A 19,507-nucleotide genomic window follows, 5' to 3' on the forward strand; every position below is an offset into this window, starting at 1 on the left:
AAAGCTTTGAGAGAGATGGCTCCAAGAATGTTGGTGTCAGTATCTTAACCTGTTCACCTTTGTTTGGACAGGCTTCAGCCCAATGACAGATGATCTGACGCACAACACATTTGGATCTTCCACCATACTTGTCAAGCAGATCTGTACCCAGTAATGGTGTTATGACAGAGCTCTTTTGTCTGCTCAAATTGCATGTTTCTGCTTTGTGAATTCTGTGTTTTGACTAATGTTAATAGTCACAGCAATTCCTTATGTATTTTCCTCCAAAAATGTGCTTTATGGCAGACTACGATGAAGAAAAATAAACTTAATTATGTGCTCTTAATAATAATCTTTCACATATAAGCAAATGGTAGCAGCTTAAAGGCAAGCACTGCATCTGGAAGCATTATACCATATTTAAGCATCCAACTTAATCTTTACTGCACTGCTTCTGAATCTGATACAATTACAGTACTGCAAAAGCATAGCACCAAAGCTAGTTATTAAAGGGGCAGCATCTCAATCTGTGTTCAATCCTCTGCTGAAGTCTCCACCGCAAATCTTTACTCAAACAGTGAGCTTTTTTTCTTTTTGCTCTTCCAGTTCAGTGACCAATTTGTAAACAAAATGCTATTTTTCCAGTTCTCAAACAGCTTATCTGCATTAAAACAAGTAAGATTCTACACTTGGAAAACACCTGCTGCTACCATAAAAAGCTGTTCAAACAAATTGAGTTTTTAAGACACATGGAAGGCATCTAACAAAAATCCAAGTTGGACTGGCAACTCCACCGAGGAACGTAAGAACACAAAAAATTCACACTGGAAAATTTTGGTCTGTGTTCAGTCATCTAACAAGAAATGCATCGAACCACTGTTCATCAAACGTAAAACATCAAATGTTTAATTCAGAGAGCATTCAATCATTGAATATTTTACTCTGGGATAAGAGAGAGTGGACCAACATGCATACTGAAACACACACCACAGTATATCAAACCTACCCGCCCCTACTTATATATACCAACTCTGAGATCACACTATAGTGTGGGAAAAGGGCAAATTTCCTAAATCTGGCCAACCAACTACGTTCCTTGGGTAAAATATTCAATGATTGAGCATTCACTGAATGTTTGATGTTTTACATTCGATGAACAGAGGCTCGATGCATTTCTTATTCAATGACTGTACATAGACCCGGAAAATTCACAATGTAGTAAAGGCAGAACAGCTTCACATAAAACAGGTGCTGCTTTGTAAGATCCAAACAAAAAAGCAACTGTAGACTTAACACTTCCTAATAAGAGTAGTTTTGTTAACAAGACAAAGCTGTTATCAGGGAGGTTGTCCAAGTCTTCCTCAGTCAAGAATGACCCCCCACTTTCAGAAGCTTTCAACAAAGGCTTGAGAAAGTTCTCCAAGAAGAATTTCCTCTTGAAAAGATGCACTCAAGACTGCCAGAAGGACATCCTCTTGAAATGAGATCAGTAAGCAAGCTGTACAGTTCAACATCTGCAGCAGCTACCCTTTCCACAAATTAGTGCAATAAAACAGAGGGTTTTGATTGCACATCCGATCATAACTGCATTGTGTGTTTGAGACATGGATGCCATGAAGTTCAATTAGAAAGTGAAGTTCAAGAGATGACTCTTGCCATTCATGCCAACAACACAATTTATGATCAGTGAGGCCCAAACATAACTTTTTGTAGAGTCTTATCTACTCCATATCTTATCAGTTACAAAAGACAAAAAAAACATGATGTGCTTTACTGGCTTTAAAAGCCAGTAAAGCACTTAGCGAATGGTGTCTGACAGCAAATAAGGGAAAAAGTCAGGGACAGTTTTTAAATACTGCCCTAATTTAAATAAGTTACTTGCATATGAACATCTGTAAACTTTCATGCATACAGCAGGAAAGATATACCCTTATACCAGACTGCCACAGCTTGTTGGGGGTGTGCAACAATTGTTACACACCTCTGAAAATGCTGTTACAGTTAGGCTGCAGTAGCACATAATGGGTTTATTTTTTTTTTCTGATTCTGGAGCATAATCACAGTGTTCCATGCACTAAAAGTACAATACTAAAATGAATGCACTCAAACTGACCCCACCCCAAGTCACAGCTCAGATATCCCGGTCAATGCCCAATTCATCAGACATACTACAAATTGAGAGAGCAAGACTAATAATTAAGGGTTCAAAAGCCTAATCCAGTACAAGAAAAAAACATTTCTATCCAACTGGTCCACCACTTTGGAATAGATATCAATGGAAAGCGTGGCCAAATACAAGAGGTCTCAACTCCTATGCTGAACCAAAAATAATCAGATTAAGGACTCTCAGACAGATCAGACTACATGTGGGGATGCTCTAAAGAAATCATCGATATTCTTGACAGTGCAGCAAGAAAAAGAAACAGGCTGCTTATAGATTACAAACGTACCATCTTTGAAAAGGGTTCCAGGGGGGTCTACCCATTACTTCTATTTGTTCTTCCTCTGGAAAACATTGTTTCTTTTTGACAAAATCCAAAAATCTGGTGCAGTGTGAACAACAGAAGGCCAGGAACCAAACGGAAAATGCACCAAACAAGCCTGTATACAAACTGCATTTATTGCAGTAAAAACACATTGTTTCTTTTTGAGTCAAAGAACAGTGAAGACAGATCTGTCCAATCTATGGAAAATTTCAGAGAGACATTTAGTCTTTCCAAAGAGAAGATAATCTGGCATGATCTAGTATGACAGGATACTCACTATCCCAATGTCTCTCAGAAAAATGGACCTAGGAGAATTCAGGCTTCCCTGCCAGCAAACAGTGAGTAGGGAAGGGAAAAGACCTCTACCAAACACATTCCAAAGAGGTATACCTGTGCCCTTACCACATGATTAGGGAATAACAAAGGAATTTAACAGAGTAAGAAGTTACTAATAGAAATGCTGTGGTGGGCTGTGTTGGGCTTGCTCCAGACTCTCTTTTTTTTTTTTTTTTAACCATTTAGTCATAACCCACAAGATGTTAAAAAGACTGCAAACATTTAATACCACACAGGAAAAGGGAACAGAAGGCCAGTGGGTGTAAGAGAGCATGCAAAAGCTCCATTAACTTTTCCTAACAAGCTAATGTCAGCTTGGAGAAAGAAGACAGGAAGTGAGTGGACCATTGGACCAGAGTTCAGCCCCAGGGATATACCTCACAGGGTCTCTGATCACACTGACATTTATTTGCACATGATCACTGGAATGTCAACCCCCTTTGCCAGAGGGAAAATCATCACATGAGGTTTGAAGGTTATAGTGGCACACATCTTGAAAAGTGGATGATTTGGATGCAATCTGTCATCTAACAATATCCTTCAATAGCTTAGTATTCTTTGGCTACTACCAAGTCCTAGTGGTGGGTTCACCCCATCACTGTCAATCTGAGAACATTACGGAAGGAGTCTAATTTCTTGATGTAATGGGTGGCACAGTGGTGCAGCGGTTAACATTGTCGCCTCACAGCAAGAGGTTCTCCGGTTCGATTCTTGGCTGGGGTGCCTTCTGTGTGGAGTTTGCATGTTCTCCCTATGTGCACGTGGATTTCCTCCGGGTACTCCGGTTTCCTCCCACATTCCAAAGACATGCATCTGGAGCATTTCTCCCCGGGCCTCCGCTGAAAACAGGCTCTGTGGAACCTAGTCGGACTTTCCCAGTCAACAAATGTTAAATAAATAAATAATGCATGTAAGTAGCTCGGCTGAAAACCTCTGACACTATGATGGAGACCTAGACAATACAGGCAAGCTCCTGTACTGTTCTGATTGTCTATTTGAGGACTAGGAACATTCATAAAGACTAGAGTTCTAAAGAGTCAGAAGGAGAAATGTTTTAAAAGTCTGTATTAACAGTAAATGTAAACTATTCAACTAGCTTAGAAAGACCTGGAGATTCTGGGAGTCAATGCACCCCACGTGTAGACAAAATGAATACCTACCAGGTGGGGAGGTGAGATATACATCTGAAATACAGGATCTCAAGACCAAGGGAAAACAAAACTGGGAAGGCCCAGAGAAAGAAAACCAAGCAGTTAACTCATAACACATATCCAAAGAAATAAGGACTAGTTTCATTACAAAAACTGAACTAAGCACAAACTCAAACAAAAATGTCCAGGTTACCTTCTGTCACTGTCCAGTAATGTTTTATCCTTCATTTCTGAAAATGTAAAGATTTCAAACTATATTACCAATGCCTAGGGAACTCACTGTTAACCCAACACAGCAGAGTTTCCCCTAAAGTCCCAGACTGTAAACTGAAGTACTGTTACCAGAGTTGCAATGACACCTATGACTGTACAAGTGGACTACTAAAACAAACATTCACTGTGTTTGTGTGATTAAAGGTACATCCAAGGGCACATATCAGTTCTAGTTACTTCAAACTATTTAAAAAAAGCTAAACAATACTTGACAATACCCACTAAAGATCTTCACTCCTGCATTCACTATACATAAAACTTCAGGACCAATATGAGACCTTGGTTTGGAAATGGAGCACATCTGTAAAGCCAAATGTAAGAAAAACTGTAAACTATTTTATAGCATTAAAAAGTTATAACTGAAAACTGTTAAACTGGACCTGTAGATGCTCAGCTGCAATTTTGTTTGCAAAGGATAGTGTCACCTTAATTTGCTCAAAAACTGCCCTGTTTTCTAAAAGTTTTACATTTTGTGGGGGGGGGGGGTCCTTTTGACTAAGGCAGTCTGAATAGCTGTATTATATAGCAGCTGAATTATATTAGTAATCAGGACTCCACCTCTGGGAAATTTGATTAAGTAAATCATACTTGACATTTATGTCTTTACTCCAAACAGGTGCAACTTGTGCTAGTTGTCAACATAAAACATGAACTACTTACCCCCTTCTCTCGGTAGCCCTTGATCTCGAATTAAATCCTAAAAGGGCAACATAAATGCACATTATTAGCACAGACCATTTCCTACCTGGTACTGTGTTGACAGCAAAAACAAATTAAAAATGCTGCTTTATGGCAAATGTTTCAAAGTATGAATAACGTACTATATAATACATATTATACCTTAGAAGTGCATTACTTCAGTTTAAACCGGAGTGTAAATACTTACCTGTACAAACTTGTACATTAACTGCAAGGCGATAGATACACCAAGACACTTACGTGCTTCCATTATCAGCAACACTTGTATCTTTTCAAAATAAATGGCAGTTCCTGAGAACAATATCAACAGTGTCTTTAATTCTGCTTCACTTTGGAGCCTCCATCACACTTGCAAACACCACGCTAGCATTTCTCAGTCAACCCAGTACTCTAGTTATTTCTTCCCTCTACCCACCCACATTGCAAAAGGTTTCCCTGCTCAGTCTTCCCAAGATACAATGCTGCACCAACATTTCTCATTTCTCTGTGTCTCCAATGTGCAGTGCTGCACTCTACGCTTTTCTTGCCTGTGCCCATGATACACTGCTGCACAACCATAACCCCTCAGCATGGTTCCATAATGCAGTGTTGCACTACTCATCCTCCACCTACCTGCAATGCTGTACTCTGTAGAGGATGTATTGCGCTCATACTGTCTGCCTGCTCTCCATGTTCTTATTATCCAGTGCTGCACTATCCTCTTCCTAACTTGCTCCCATTATTTATTGCTCCAGACTCCTCTCACTTCAGCTGTTAGTCTGTAGCATGGAGGGACTGCTGCTTATGACAATGGAAAAAATTTTAAAATGGGAGGCAGATGAAGGTTTTAACAGATGAAAATTACTTTATGTTATGTTCAGCTCCACAGTGAATGGAACAGATCAGCCATGTTCATCTCTAAGCTGGGTACCTTAAGATTTTGTAATGATTTCCAAAAACTGAATGACCTGTCCAAATCTGAGACATTCAATCCTATAGTGAATAAGTTCACACAGAGGCTAGACAAAGCAAGATGTCTGACCAGTGTAGATTCAAGCAAGGGGTGCTGACAAAATTCCACTTCCCAATGCCAAACAGGAGACGGCATTCTCCACTCCATAAGGTCTTTTGCATTATACTGCTATAAATCTTTGGAAGTTACAGAGCTCCTGACACTATTCAAAGGCTCATGGACTGAACCCTCATGTCAGGTGCTCTGATGATTACCTTGATCTAATAATTTACTCAAAGAATGGAGATCACATTAATCTAAATGGGGAGGGGGGGTTGGCATAATGGTTGCAGTCTTAATCTCACAGATACAAGGGCTTGATTCTGACCTTTGGTTATTGGCTAGGCTGGTAACACTCTGCAGACTGACAGCCTAGTATATGCTTATGAACCTATAAAGTGCAAACTCTACTGGATTCTAATACAGGCAGAGCTAGCAATTAGTCTTGCCAAAATAAGAATTTGCATTCCTGAAGCCAGATACTCAGGTATGTAATTGGCACTGGGTTAATTAACCCCCCCCCAAAAAGACAAAAATAGAAGCTGTCAAAAACTGGCCTATAGCCAGTACAAAACCAAGGAAGCACTTTTAGGACTACCAAGCTACTACAGAAAGTTTGTACACCCAACTTTGCGACCCCAGCATTCCCTCTGATAGAACATACAAAATGTAAGTTGCCTTATACAGACAAGATGGACTGTGCAAGGCAGAGGAAGGTTTTGACAGATGAAAATTACTTTATGTTCAAGATCAGTCTTGTTCACCCTTGACTCACTAAAACTAGTTGTCTACACTAATGCATCTAAAGTTGGATTAGGAGTTGTGCAAACTCAAGAAATATGTGGTGAATAACAGCAAGTTTGCTAGTTAAGCAGAAAGTAAAGCAAGTCTGGCAGTCATTTCAGAAGATTGAGGCTATGAACTATTAATATACTGCTTCCAGTAGTACAGAGTTTCATTCTCTCAGCTTTTATTTGCCAATTCACTTAACAGTGATACAGCACAATTGGGAAACTGGGTTAGGTTTCCCAACTCTTTGAACACAGGCCTAGTAACCACCTATGAATGTATAAGACAGTAACAACATACTCAACAAAAGAGCAAGACTGTCTCACTATTAAGTGGGCACCAACCTCTTTACAATGTTACAAGCTAAGATGAAGCTTCACATTGATAACAGACCATGCACTCGTACAGTGGCTGCATACACAGAGGAATGTAAACACAGTTAGGTAGGTGACCTTGTCATTACTACCATTCCATTTCATCAACAGAGATGGGTCTGCCTCTTGAAAGCATATGGGTTATCTGTGTCACACAGCTTACCTCATTCAGTAGAGAGGTCACTGTGGCAAAGTGGCTACTTAAGATGCAAGGAATGCTGTACTGTGTTGTACATACATTACAGTAAAATTTTTTTAGTTGCACAGACAGCACATTTGCCATAACTGTAAGCCTGAAATGACTGCATTCATAATTGCACTTCTCACTCAACTGTGTATTTGTTTATACCCATTTGGGTGTTTAAAACTGTTCTGCATTACACTGACTGTGATGTGCAATAGTCCCTGGGATGTACCTGAAATTGGCCCTAGGACCAGTCTACCTACAGTTAACAATGATTAAATAAACAAACAAAATAAAAACTACAGCAGCACAGCTTGTAATTGCAGGGTTTAATCTGAATCAAATGCTGATGAAAACAATGCCTGTAGCCTAAAACGGCAGCGGTATCTACCTGAAAAAAAGATTTTCCAAGATGGCATAAAAACTCTTAGGGAACCATAACCACAAAAATGAGCTTAACTGTGGATTTGCCTACAGAGTACCAAAAGCCTAACTGTGGAGGAGTACTGGCAATGACAGTTTGGACAGGAGGGGTGGCTTGACAAGTGCTGCAATGCCCAAAAGCTGTGAGGAATTTAATTAAAGGTCTTTAATCTTCTTCCGGATGTTCCCATTAGGGATAGCCACAGCAGATCATCTGTTTCCATTTCTTCCTGTCTTTGGCATCTTGCTCTATCACACCAACTGCCTGCATGTCCTCTCTCACCACATATATAATACTTATCTTATGCTTTCCTCTTTTCTTACCTGACAGCTCCATCCTTAGTATCCTTTTCCCAATATACCCAGCATCCCTCCTCGGCACATGTCCAAACCAACACAATCTCGCCTCTCTGGCTTTGTCTCCAAACTGTCCAACCTAAGCTGACCCTCTAATACACTGATTCCTAATCCTGTCCATCCTTGTTACACCCAATGCAAATCTTAACATCTTTAACTCTGCCACCTCCAGGTCTGACTCCTGCCTTTTTGTCAATGCCACTATCTCCAACCCATATAACATAGCTGGTCTCACTACCTTCTTGTAGGCCTTCCCTTTCACTCTTATTGGTACCTGTCTGTCACAATCACTCCTGACACTCTTCTCCACCCTGCCTATACTCTCTTCTTCACCTCTCTTCCACACTCACTATTACTCTGAACTGCAGATCCCAAGTATTCAAATTCATCCACCTTTGCCAACTCTACTCTCTGCATACTCGCCATTCCTCTATCCTCCTCCTCATTCGCACACATATATTTTGTCTTAGTCCTGCTGACCTTCAATCCTCTAAAGGTCTTTAATAATGGACCATCAAAATCCAGAACTGGAATGTAAGCAAAAACTGTGCTTGCTTTTAGTTTTCATTGAAAGTTAATCTTACTTTAGATTTTTGCATCGGAAATAAACTACACTTGAACTAATAAGACCATCTTCTAGTGATGTCACTTGCTGCAATATACACACACATTCACATGCATGCACGACTTGCCTACAAACAGTCACAGTGTGTCAACTTGTCTGCCCTGGATGTTTCTGGAGGTACAGCCCGGAAATTCCCATTTAGGCCCCCCAGTAGGATACTGATGGACATATTTTACATGCATATGTGATTCGACTCTCTCTCTCTAAATTGAATTTTATACATATTTTTCTATGCTGCAGACAATGGATATGCTAATACTAGACATCCTTGCATATACAACTGGATGTATTGTACAAGAACACTTTCTTCTGATACATGAAGACCTGTTAAAGAATGCAGCTCTGAAGCTGATAAAAGACTGGTGCTAACTGTCGGACACTCCAAATGATTCCATCCAGTAACAAATATGTGAGAAAAGGAAGTAAAACAGCTCACACAAGGTTATTCCATCTGCTTGGAAACAGAGTGAGCACAATGCTCAGGACTTTGGACCATCCTTGATGGAAATACATGGATAATGGCTAGGCATTTCAATGTAAACAGTTTTTCTTCGGTGATAAGTAAGCTGTACCTTGCATTATATACTGCTTTATTTTCCTGCTTGCAGCTGAAGATGTGCTCCAGCTTGCCTCCCAGAACAGCTAATAACCGGGTATTTATGGTTACAGCACAAAAAGAACCTGAAAACATAGGTGTAGTCACTCACTCTGACAAAAATCAAAAACTAATAAAAATCATGTCAGGAATGTACATAAAAAAAGAACACACTTTTGTGCACCCAACTACCAATACACTTGAAACATTCTCATTTAATCCTGGGGGCCTGTGCAGCATTTAAAGGCAGCTGCCATATCAGTTCCTTATAATATAAATTACTTTCTTATGCTTCCCCTCAATAATTCTTTTTTCTCTGTCCAACATAATAAACAGTTTTGTATTGTATGTTTGCTTGCTGCATTATTACTGAATCACAAGCAAGACAATTTGCAGGTATACAGCCACTCTCAAGTATTTTGTATTCATTTTCCGTTCATGTTTTATGCTTCCTGTATTTTCAATATATTTTTACACAAATGTTTTAAAACAGGTTGTTTTAGTTATGGGGTCATGTGACTTTGTAACATGATTTTTCAATATGTCAGAGTTGCACGTTGAGTTTTTTTCCCCTTTATGTCGTCTGTTACTGCTTGGATGAAAGTGCTGATCTTTCCTTGAATAAAATACAGTTGCCGAGTGTGTGTTCTTATCACGGTTTTGGTCTTATTTCAACTAAAAATATCACAGACCCATTCATATCTACTTCAGCTAGGGCCTTGTTCAAGGAAATAAATGTGCAAGAAGGTGGTGATAAAGATAAGAAAAATGGTAAGTCCATACAACAGGACGAGAAGCAAGAGTAAAACAAAATAATGAGAAAGTCACACAATAGTAGAAGTCCATAACCACAATGAGCTAGATGAATATAAAGTTATCTCAAGACAATCTCACTCAAGTGAGGGATCTTCAATAGTAAGAAATCTACTAAGGACAAGAAATGTTGTAGCCAAAGAAATGGATACATGTATAAGGAAATATGGTTTATATAGCAACTTTAGATGGAGAAAGCCCAACATAAGTTACGTTTGCTTTTGTCAATTTATGTAATGTTAGGCTGCGCTGTAAGATTTGTAAAAGAAGTGCAAATATGCAGTGACATGAAACGCAGTTTACCAAGAATGTTAGAATTTACAAACCAAAGGATATAAAAGACACGCAGACAAACCATTCATTAAAACTGCAAGGAAAACCCACACAAGCTGAAGTTTCCACTACCTTTACCCTCCTGTAGTGAGGGCCCATTGAATATATGCAAATGACCCCTTCTGGATATCAAGTGTTTCAGCTACATGGCTTCTTTCTTTTCAAGTCTTTAGGGTTATATTCATGCCAATAAAGCCAAACCACACTAGCTATGGACATGCATGTTTCAGCATTTTTCTTGACCTTAACAGCATAGCAAAAGTGGATAGTGTGGCTATACTACACAAAAACAGGGTCTTTAAAACCCAGCTATGCCAGTAAAGATTAAGGTGCCTAAAAAGGTCAAAAGAAGCATGTCCACTGCTGGTGGGGTTTGGCTTTACTGGCCTGAATATAACCATAAACACTTAAAAAGTCATGGATATTCAGAGGCCATGCAGCTGAAACAAGATCTCCTGAAGGGGTCATTTGCATATAACCCATGGGCCTCCACTACATGATGTTTAAGGGATCACACAGTGAAAACTCAAGAATGCCAGAACTGACAGATTCACTATTTTATCAACATACAAGTGGTTATATCTTAACAGCATTTTTGCGATCCAAAGCACTGAGAAGTTAGTGAGACATGTATGCTCTCTTAACTAGTTAACAAGATTTCATATGAAATTAAGTGAGACATGTCAGCAATTAAGATAATGTACCAGCATGTGAAATTCATGTTACTGCGGTGGTGGTGCTGCGGTAGTGTTGTCTCCTCACAGTAAAACGTTATCCTGTTCGATTCTCAGCTAGAGCGTCTTCTGTGTGGAGACGTGCGTGAATGGGCGTACCTTCATTGAAGGTTGTGCGTCAGGGCCGGCAACTCGGCATGTAAAAATCTATTGTCAATCATTAGCGGACCGGAGTTCCGCTGTGGCGACCCCTAATCGGGAAAAGCCGAAAGACACAACAACAACCAGCATGTGAAATTCAAGACATGCGCATCTCAAGCATTTTTCAGATCTTCATATAAGTGAACTGAGACTGACTGAAGGGCAACACATACATTTGTAGTGTCTGTCTGTCTAGACACACTAGCAACTTCATTTGTCAGTTATAAAAAATGTTCACAGAAGAACAAGACAGACTGTATAAACTGTGTGCAAAAGTGAATCGGCACTTTTCAGTTTTTCACAGGAGTAAGTCAGAAGTCATTATGCAAGGAATTTGAGTACAATGCAAATAGGATGTACAAGAATTTCTTGGAAAGTCATGGTTAAGAGAAAAAAAAAATTGAAACAACTCCATCTGTGGTCTACTAATACACGACTGGACTGATGTATAGTGAGGATTCTAATTGACCATTATGAATGAATCCAATTATTGATTTTTTCCATTACTTTAATGGACTCTTCAATTCAAAAAGAGAGTTGCATATGTTTTTTATGGGTAAAATTCTGGAGAAAATAGTTAAAAACTTGCATGGTTTTAATGCAAAATTCTATTTTACAATTTTGCTAGAACTGCTTCTCCATTAAAATGACAATATGCTTATTCTTCTATGACCTGACTCCAGAAGTTTGCATGTAAGCTCTGCATGACAGAAAACTAACTCATCCATTAACCAACAGTTAACCCTTGGGGGCAGCACAGTGAAATACCACAAAACATCATCGCCTCACAGTTAGAGGTTTCTCAGTTCGATTCTTGGCTGGAGTGCCTTCTGTGAGGAGTCTGCTTGTCCCGCCCTGTATTCACATGGGTTCCTCCAGGTGCTCCAGTTTCCTCCCACATTCCAAAGACATGCAGTAGGTGGACTGACTAAATTGGTTATAGATGTGAATGTACATGCGAGTGCGTGGTGTGAAAGAACTACTGCAGCAGGGATAGCCACCTGGCAGTATAAAGCTTGGGTCTAGATGACTGTGACGGGTGAAGTGACACCCCAACCCCATGTGCAAAAATGGGGGAAAAGGGGCTGTGGATGGATGGATAGAATCCTTAAAGAAGCTTCCTGTTTTGCATTCTTTAGAAGTGCAGATAACTACTTTTTTCACAAATAAGAGAAAAGGAAAATATTTTTCTGACAATTCCTGCATTCATTTCTTTTTCTGTACAAAGAAAAAAATTAAGACAATGGAAGATATGCGCAACATGGAACCTGCCCAATAGAAATGTCTGCAGACTGGTAAACACCAGCTTTTCACTTAATTTCTCATTTTCAGAAGAAATTGTTACAAGTATGTGCTCATATCATCTACAAGGTAAATCTTTCAGACTGGTAATGAAAGTAAATTTGCACAATTTTACTGAATATTTACTTAAATTTGTTAACCTACTCCACGAACTTTGGCAGTCTCTACCCAAAAATATAACTGAAATATCTGAATACTCTAAATTCCGATCCCAACTAAACTTCTGCAGGATTAATTCAAATGCAACTGTTTGATTAACAGTCTTACCATGTAACCAAGCAAATGCTGTACTGCATCAATTACCTTACCCTAACACCTCAACAGTAAATATTTATGTAATACTTCTACTCTTACTAACCCCTTTTCATATCTAATAGTCTCCTACTTAGTAATTAACTTCTCTATACTTGGCCTGCTACTGTAGTACTATGTTGTTCTCATTTGGTTTGTGTATGTAACTTGCTTGTACAACCCCTACTTATGTTGTACTCATTGCAGAACTGCATTATCACATTCCGTTCACTTCTTGTGTAATATGTCATATAACCTATTATACAACTGCTTTATTGCATTATCAGTTCATTCTTGTCTTTTTTTGTACACAGTTGTAATGTTCATCACAATACGGACTGGGCTTGCAACTGGTTACAAGTTCAGTGCTCAACCATGGTTTTATTCATTTAACATTGTTTATCAGACTACAGCACTGATCGCAAATGACCAATTTCAGTCTTGGAACAACAAAGAGAGAAGGAAATTACAAAGAAAATGAGATTTTCATTTCAGTTAAAAAAAGATTATAAAGAATACACAGAAGTAATATACAAATCCAAAGGTAGTGTGACCAATAAGATTTAAAGTCCCAAAATAAGTACAAAACATTTAATAAAACAACTGTTAAAAGGTTAAGTGCTTTCGGCAAACTGACTTCATCAGAACCATGAATTCAAAAGACTAAACACTTAACTATCTAAAATGCACTAATCATGTGATTACATAAAAATTAATTCTTAAAAGGATATTACCCCATTTTATACACACATAGCTTTTCACTTAAGAACAGGCATAACAGAGGTACTATCATTTATCCCTGGCTCAGATGTTGCATTTAGTCTCAATTGCCATTTGAGCTCATTCTCCTCAATTTTATTTTCCCAGAGGTCACTTCATTAAACGCACATGTTCCTGTGAAATGTAAAATTCTGTTTAGCCTAGCCCAGTTTTTATATCTCGGGAAATATGTAAATTCATGTAAAGATAATATGTAAATTCACTCCAAATTCCAATTACTGAATTCACATGCCAAATACTTTCATAAATTTCTGTAAAAATCTACCCTACTTTGTTATATTTTCCATTCTGGGCCCCCCAGACACATCTTCACTGCTGCAAATCAAACTCCAGTCCCCACTCATGAGTAATATTCCTTGCTGAAAACGGATTATTTCTCCCAGAACTTTCTTAAAATTATAATTAAAATTATAATTTATTATAGCAGTTTTAGTTGGAATGTAAATACATGCCAGTGTAATTCTCCTCCCTTGCCAGTAGCCCCTTGGCACTACAAATCTGCCAAGGGTTGCGAGGGTGGCCTAATGGTTAAGGTGTTTGCCTTACAAGCACAAGGTGTAGGGTTTGAGTCTCACAAGGGATAATTGGCTAGGCTTAAAATGGCTCGCAAGGGCAGTTAGCTTAATACTAATCTATGAACCTATGAACTTTATCTTCTATCAGTACTGGAGCTCCTCTGGCAATTAATACAAGTACTGCTTTTTTCCTTTGTCCCAGACATTCTGCTGAATAACCATCCTGAAAACCTTTCTTTATCAAATTCACACGTTCAGTTCTTTCTAAGTGCGTCTCCTATAACATAGCTATTTCCACTCCACATTTTAATATAGTTCATTACTCTCTCATTTGTATTTATCTGTGAGGCCATTTACATTTAAAGCCATTAAAGAAAGCATCATTGCATTAAAAAGTTATTATTCCCACCTTTTATGTATAACACATTTTCTGTTAAGTGTCTAGTTCCAGCTTTTGTGTTATATGCATACACTGTTTTGTAGGTTGAACTTTTATAGCTGTTTCTTGTCATATACATTTGAGCCTATGTCACATCTTATAAAACTGTTTTACTGAAAGCTCTCAAACAAAAAAAAAAAAACCCAATACCCTCCTATAACAATATTAACACACACAAATATGTACACCTTCAAATATTCAAGTTTTACCCTCCTAATAGAAACAAAAGTCCAAAACTGAAAGCCACACTCACAGACTTCAGTTAAGCTAAAAGAAAAGTCATCCATTCTAAGATGCATGGTGCAGCCTGTGCTTCTACTAAGTGCTGACTGGTTTTGTGTTATCTTTATAGCTCTCCCAGTTTTTTTTTAATTTCTCCAAATCTTTTGGGTTTCTAATACCATGACGGGAATGGACCCCATTCATAAGTCAAAGTACGATTACAGTTAATGAAATTAGTACTCTCACTCTTTGATGTCAGCCAAAAGGGCTCTTCACAACACCAACAATGTGCCCAGTTGGGGAAACCCCTGAATGTTTTCAGAGTACATTAACTACCTTGGAAAAGTCCCTGAATGCTTTCAGAGAACATTATCTACTTTGGGAAATCCCCTGAATGCTTTCAGAGAACATTATCTCCTACTGGTATCTCTCTTCATTTTTTTTTCCTCAGCCAATCACTCTCCACCAGACTGTAGCCAGTTTTTCTTTATCAGATTGTTTCCATGGAAACATGAAGACCAGCTCCAGAATTATTTCTGAGCACACACACATTTGCTAGAAAAAAGCCTCATAATATTCAATGTTCTTTTTCATTTACTTGCGCTCTCTTAAAATTTGTTACTAAATCAATCTAAGGTCTTTAATAGAGTCATTTCCCCATGCAAGAATAAGAAAAATCACAGTATTTTTTCCTTTTATCATGCTCTTCAACCAGTTTTTTTTCTTTAATACACTGCAGTCCCCACATTTCTCAAAACCGAAGAGAGAGAGAAAGGAGAAAGAAAAGAAAGAAAGAAAAAAAAAAAAGAACAGCAGCACCCATTTACAATCCCCATTACACTCAAAAATAAATGAAAACAATGTACTTTATAGCATGTAAAGAAAACCACATACCACAAAACTGGCACTATTTAAGAAAAAAATGACTTAGTTAACTTTCTCCCTTCTCTTCCCCTCCCAAAGCCTTTTTCCAAACATTAATGACATGAAGGACATATGCTTTACAGTCCCTCAACAAGCCTAAATTCTGAAAAAGTCCAATATTTCCAGATTTTCTTGTTCTGTCATATTTCACACAAATATAATTATTGCATTGTAATCTCATATTAAGCTTCTGGTTTTGCTACTGTTTATCTCCGAAATCCTATCTCTGCTTTATTTCCAACATACTCTCAATTCTTCTAGTCAACTATTGTGCTCCCTTTCTTCTCTCCAACATTTTTGATTGAAAATTTTGAAAAGGTTTCACAGGTACTCTGTCATCTTTATTACCAGAAGAACAAGAAGCAGAATCACCTTCTGTTTCACATCTTACTTTTTGTTGGACAAACTTTTGTATTTCCTCCTTGGCATATACTTCATCAAAAAATGATTTTGTCCCACCAGGGAAGAATACCTTGAGGATAGCTGGGTACAGCAGTTTGAATCTCACACCTGCATCTCAATATTCCCTGAATAGTGCAAAATATTTGCTCCTCTTCTGTGTGTACAATGAGTAATGATTCTCTAGGTCTAGGTTGCTTTCTAATAGCCAGGTTTGGAGCATACACACGATGTGTCCTTTCAACTAACTCCTCCTGCTGTGGAATACCAGTCCAGTTGCTTATTTGTGCATTCATAAATAATACAGTGTGTTCCCTCCAGCTTCTCTGATATAGCTGAAAATATCAGGTTGTCCCTATGTGCTCGGTCCTCTAATTCTATTACTTTAGAAACATCACTCCTGAGCAGTCTCATATTCAGCCAGCCTTTTCTTTATTTCGACCTCTGATTTTTGCAGCTTTATCCTCTCATCTGAATATCTGTTCAAAGCTTCTTCCATTTTTTCCAGCCTTTTGTTGTTTGTGTTGATATATTCCATCAGTGTGTTATTTAAACCAGGTGTGTACGCAGTGGTGTTATACCTTCCTGTAGGTTACTGGAAGTCATGTCTGAAGGTTACATTGCTTTTTGCCAAACAGATGCAGAACTGTCCTGAGTCAGTGTTTCTTCCTCACTTGTTGCAGTTGATTTTTTTCCATATCTTCTTTATTTCTTTATTCCTGACATCCAAGCAGTGCATTTACTAGCCAGTTACTGAAATTTACTCATAAACACAAGACTACTGGCCTTCTCTACTGAGTTTCTGTTTTCACACTGGGAGAGCTAGAAATAAGCTGTCACTCAATGTGCAGGCATCTTGGAAGTCACATCTTAGCTTTTATTGATGCAGGATCTGAAACAATTATAGGATGGGTTTCAAAACTTTCAATTATATACACATGCTCCTGTGAAATGTAATTTCTATCCAGTCTAAATGAGTTATCGTACTTTGGGAAATAGGCAAAATTTGTCAAGAGTTCCTACTAGATTTCACAACTTCCATTCCAGATCATCTCATTTTTCATAGGTTCACTGTCAAGTACTAGTCTAGCTGCTGCTGTGGGCCATTTAAGCCTAGCCAAGTTTCCTTTTGGTGCTTGAGTTAACCTACTCCATTTGATTATAGATTGGCCTTACCCAACCTCAATAAAAAAAAAATACAACTTATGCTTTACCATAACGTTCCATCTGTTTTATCGATCTTCACTAATCCTTGACTGTCGGCTCAGTTCCAAGTCTCGGAACCAACTCTGCCATTTACTTCAGCTAGCGCCTTCCAAACTCTCGAGCCAGGTTCTACCCACAATGCACATCTCAAAATTACCTCAGATCAAGTTTGCCCAACATACTGGTAGGCAGACATGCAGACATTATAGTAGTAGTAATAATAATAATAATAATAATAATAATAATAATAATAATAAACATAATAGAGATCAGAAATGTGTCCGTAATATGAAGCCAGCAATGGAAGATTCGGTCCATTAAGAGTCTCAGGATGGGGGAAGGAGGGGGGAATGTCAAGGATTAATGAAGACAGACAACACAGATGGAACATTATGGTAAGACATAACTTCTTTATCTGATGTTGTCAATCTTCACTCAATCCTTGACTGTGGGACAGTGTCCCCAGGTACTTTAGTCTTGGGAGGTGTCACAGAAGAATGTTCCTAAGCACCATTGAACCAAATGATGCCCATCCCCTCGAGACCTGATCCAGTTTGTAATGAGTGATAAAAGTATGTGGAGAAGGCCAAGTATCTGCTGCACAACTGCCATCCAAGGATGCTCTGGCATGAAAAACTGCAGAAGTTGCCACTGCTCTAATTGAAGGATTTAACTGGGTGTGGAAGATAGAGCCCTTTTTGAGTGACAAAAGTTACAGTCTCTAAGCGATTTTGCTACGGTAGCCTTTGAAACTGGATTATAGAGATAGGGAAGAAAATACAACAAATAACTGATCAGATTTACTGAAATCCTTTGTTCTGTGAAGATAAAAATGCAGTTGTCTGTGGACATCTAGCAAATGAAGGGAATACTCTCCTTTACTGGTAAAGTTAGGGAAGAAGACTGGCAACTGAAGAGTCTGATTTATATTGGCTTCTGAAACCACCTTTGGTAAAAAGGATGGATTGGTCCTAAGTGCAACTCTATCTTTGTGGAATATTAGATATTGAGGTCTGCAGGATAAGGCCTGAAGTTCAGATACTCTTTTGGCAGACAGCCACTAAAAATAAAGTTTTCCAAGATAAAAACTTTAAGTCACAAGTCACTGATGGTTCAAAGGGGGATTAAGTAGGGGACTATAAGATTAATGCTAGATCCCAAGGAGGAATTGGTTCTTTAAATGGGGGTCTTGACATCAGGAGCCCCTTTAAGAATGCTTTGCAAAGTTTGTGGGACATTAAAGGTGAGCCATCAAATCCCATATGAAAGTTCGAGACTGCCGCTAGATGAACTTTGTTGATGCAGAAGAACCAGATTGATAGAGTTTGGCCAAGAAATCCACAACCTTGTGAACTGGGGTCGAATAAGGATCAAGTTTGTTGTTAAGAGCCCAGTTAATTTTCCCATTTACTTTGGTAAAGTTTTCTAGTTGAAGGTTTGTGATGAGCCACAATTATTTGATGGATAGTAGAGGATAGGGAAGGTTGCCTGGCAATCATGGGAACTGGAGAAGCCACACAGTGAGCTTGAGATTATGGTGATTCGGATGAACCATGTCTTCTGGATGGGACAGCATGAGGCCAAAGGAAGGGAAGCCAAACCTGTTGAGAACCAAAAAGGAGCAATGAGGATTATTGAGTTCTCCATCCTCTTGGCTTTCTTTAGAAATTGTGATATCAAGGGAGTTGGAGGAAAGGCATAGAGAAGACTGGGGGGGGGGCAATCGTGAAGGAGAGCGCTTCTGGGTGACTCTCCCAGCAGAGGAATTATGGGAAACTAACTTCTGCACTTGTTGTTCAAGGGTTAGGCAAAGAGATCACAGCAAGGTTGGCCCCAGTGACAAAAAATCTTGTTCGCCACTACAGGATTGAGAGACCACTCGAAGTATGAGAATAGTTCTGCTCAGCCTGTCCACTATCATGTTGGAGCTCCCTGGAATGTGCATTGCTATGAGAAAGCAGTTAGAAGAAATCGCCCATTGCCAAACTCTGAGAGCTTCTTGACAACGGGTAAGATTTGGTTCCCCCTTGCTTGTTGATGTATCAAACTACTGACATGTTGTCCATTTGAATTACTATAGTTCCCAGAGGAAGGACATCCTGAAATACTTGCAATGCTAACAGCACTGCCCTCATCTCCAGAACAT

The 19,507-nt window shown here is 38.8% G+C and overlaps 1 protein-coding gene across 1 annotated transcript in view; it reads right to left on the reverse strand.

The window, feature by feature from the left end:
* BRAF (B-Raf proto-oncogene, serine/threonine kinase) overlaps positions 1 to 19,507 on the reverse strand; it is a 1,627,514-nt gene that overhangs the window by 978,031 nt on the left and 629,976 nt on the right. The window contains exon 9 of the mRNA XM_044088485.1: positions 4,886 to 4,922. Coding sequence (XP_043944420.1) covers positions 4,886 to 4,922 — 37 coding nt within the window. The remainder of the gene's footprint in view (positions 1 to 4,885; positions 4,923 to 19,507) is intronic.

Source organism: Protopterus annectens, chromosome 11.part0 (genome assembly GCF_019279795.1).
Source record: "Protopterus annectens isolate FY-2018-M chromosome 11.part0, PAN1.0, whole genome shotgun sequence".
In the NCBI taxonomy this organism is placed as follows: Eukaryota; Metazoa; Chordata; order Ceratodontiformes; family Protopteridae; genus Protopterus; species Protopterus annectens.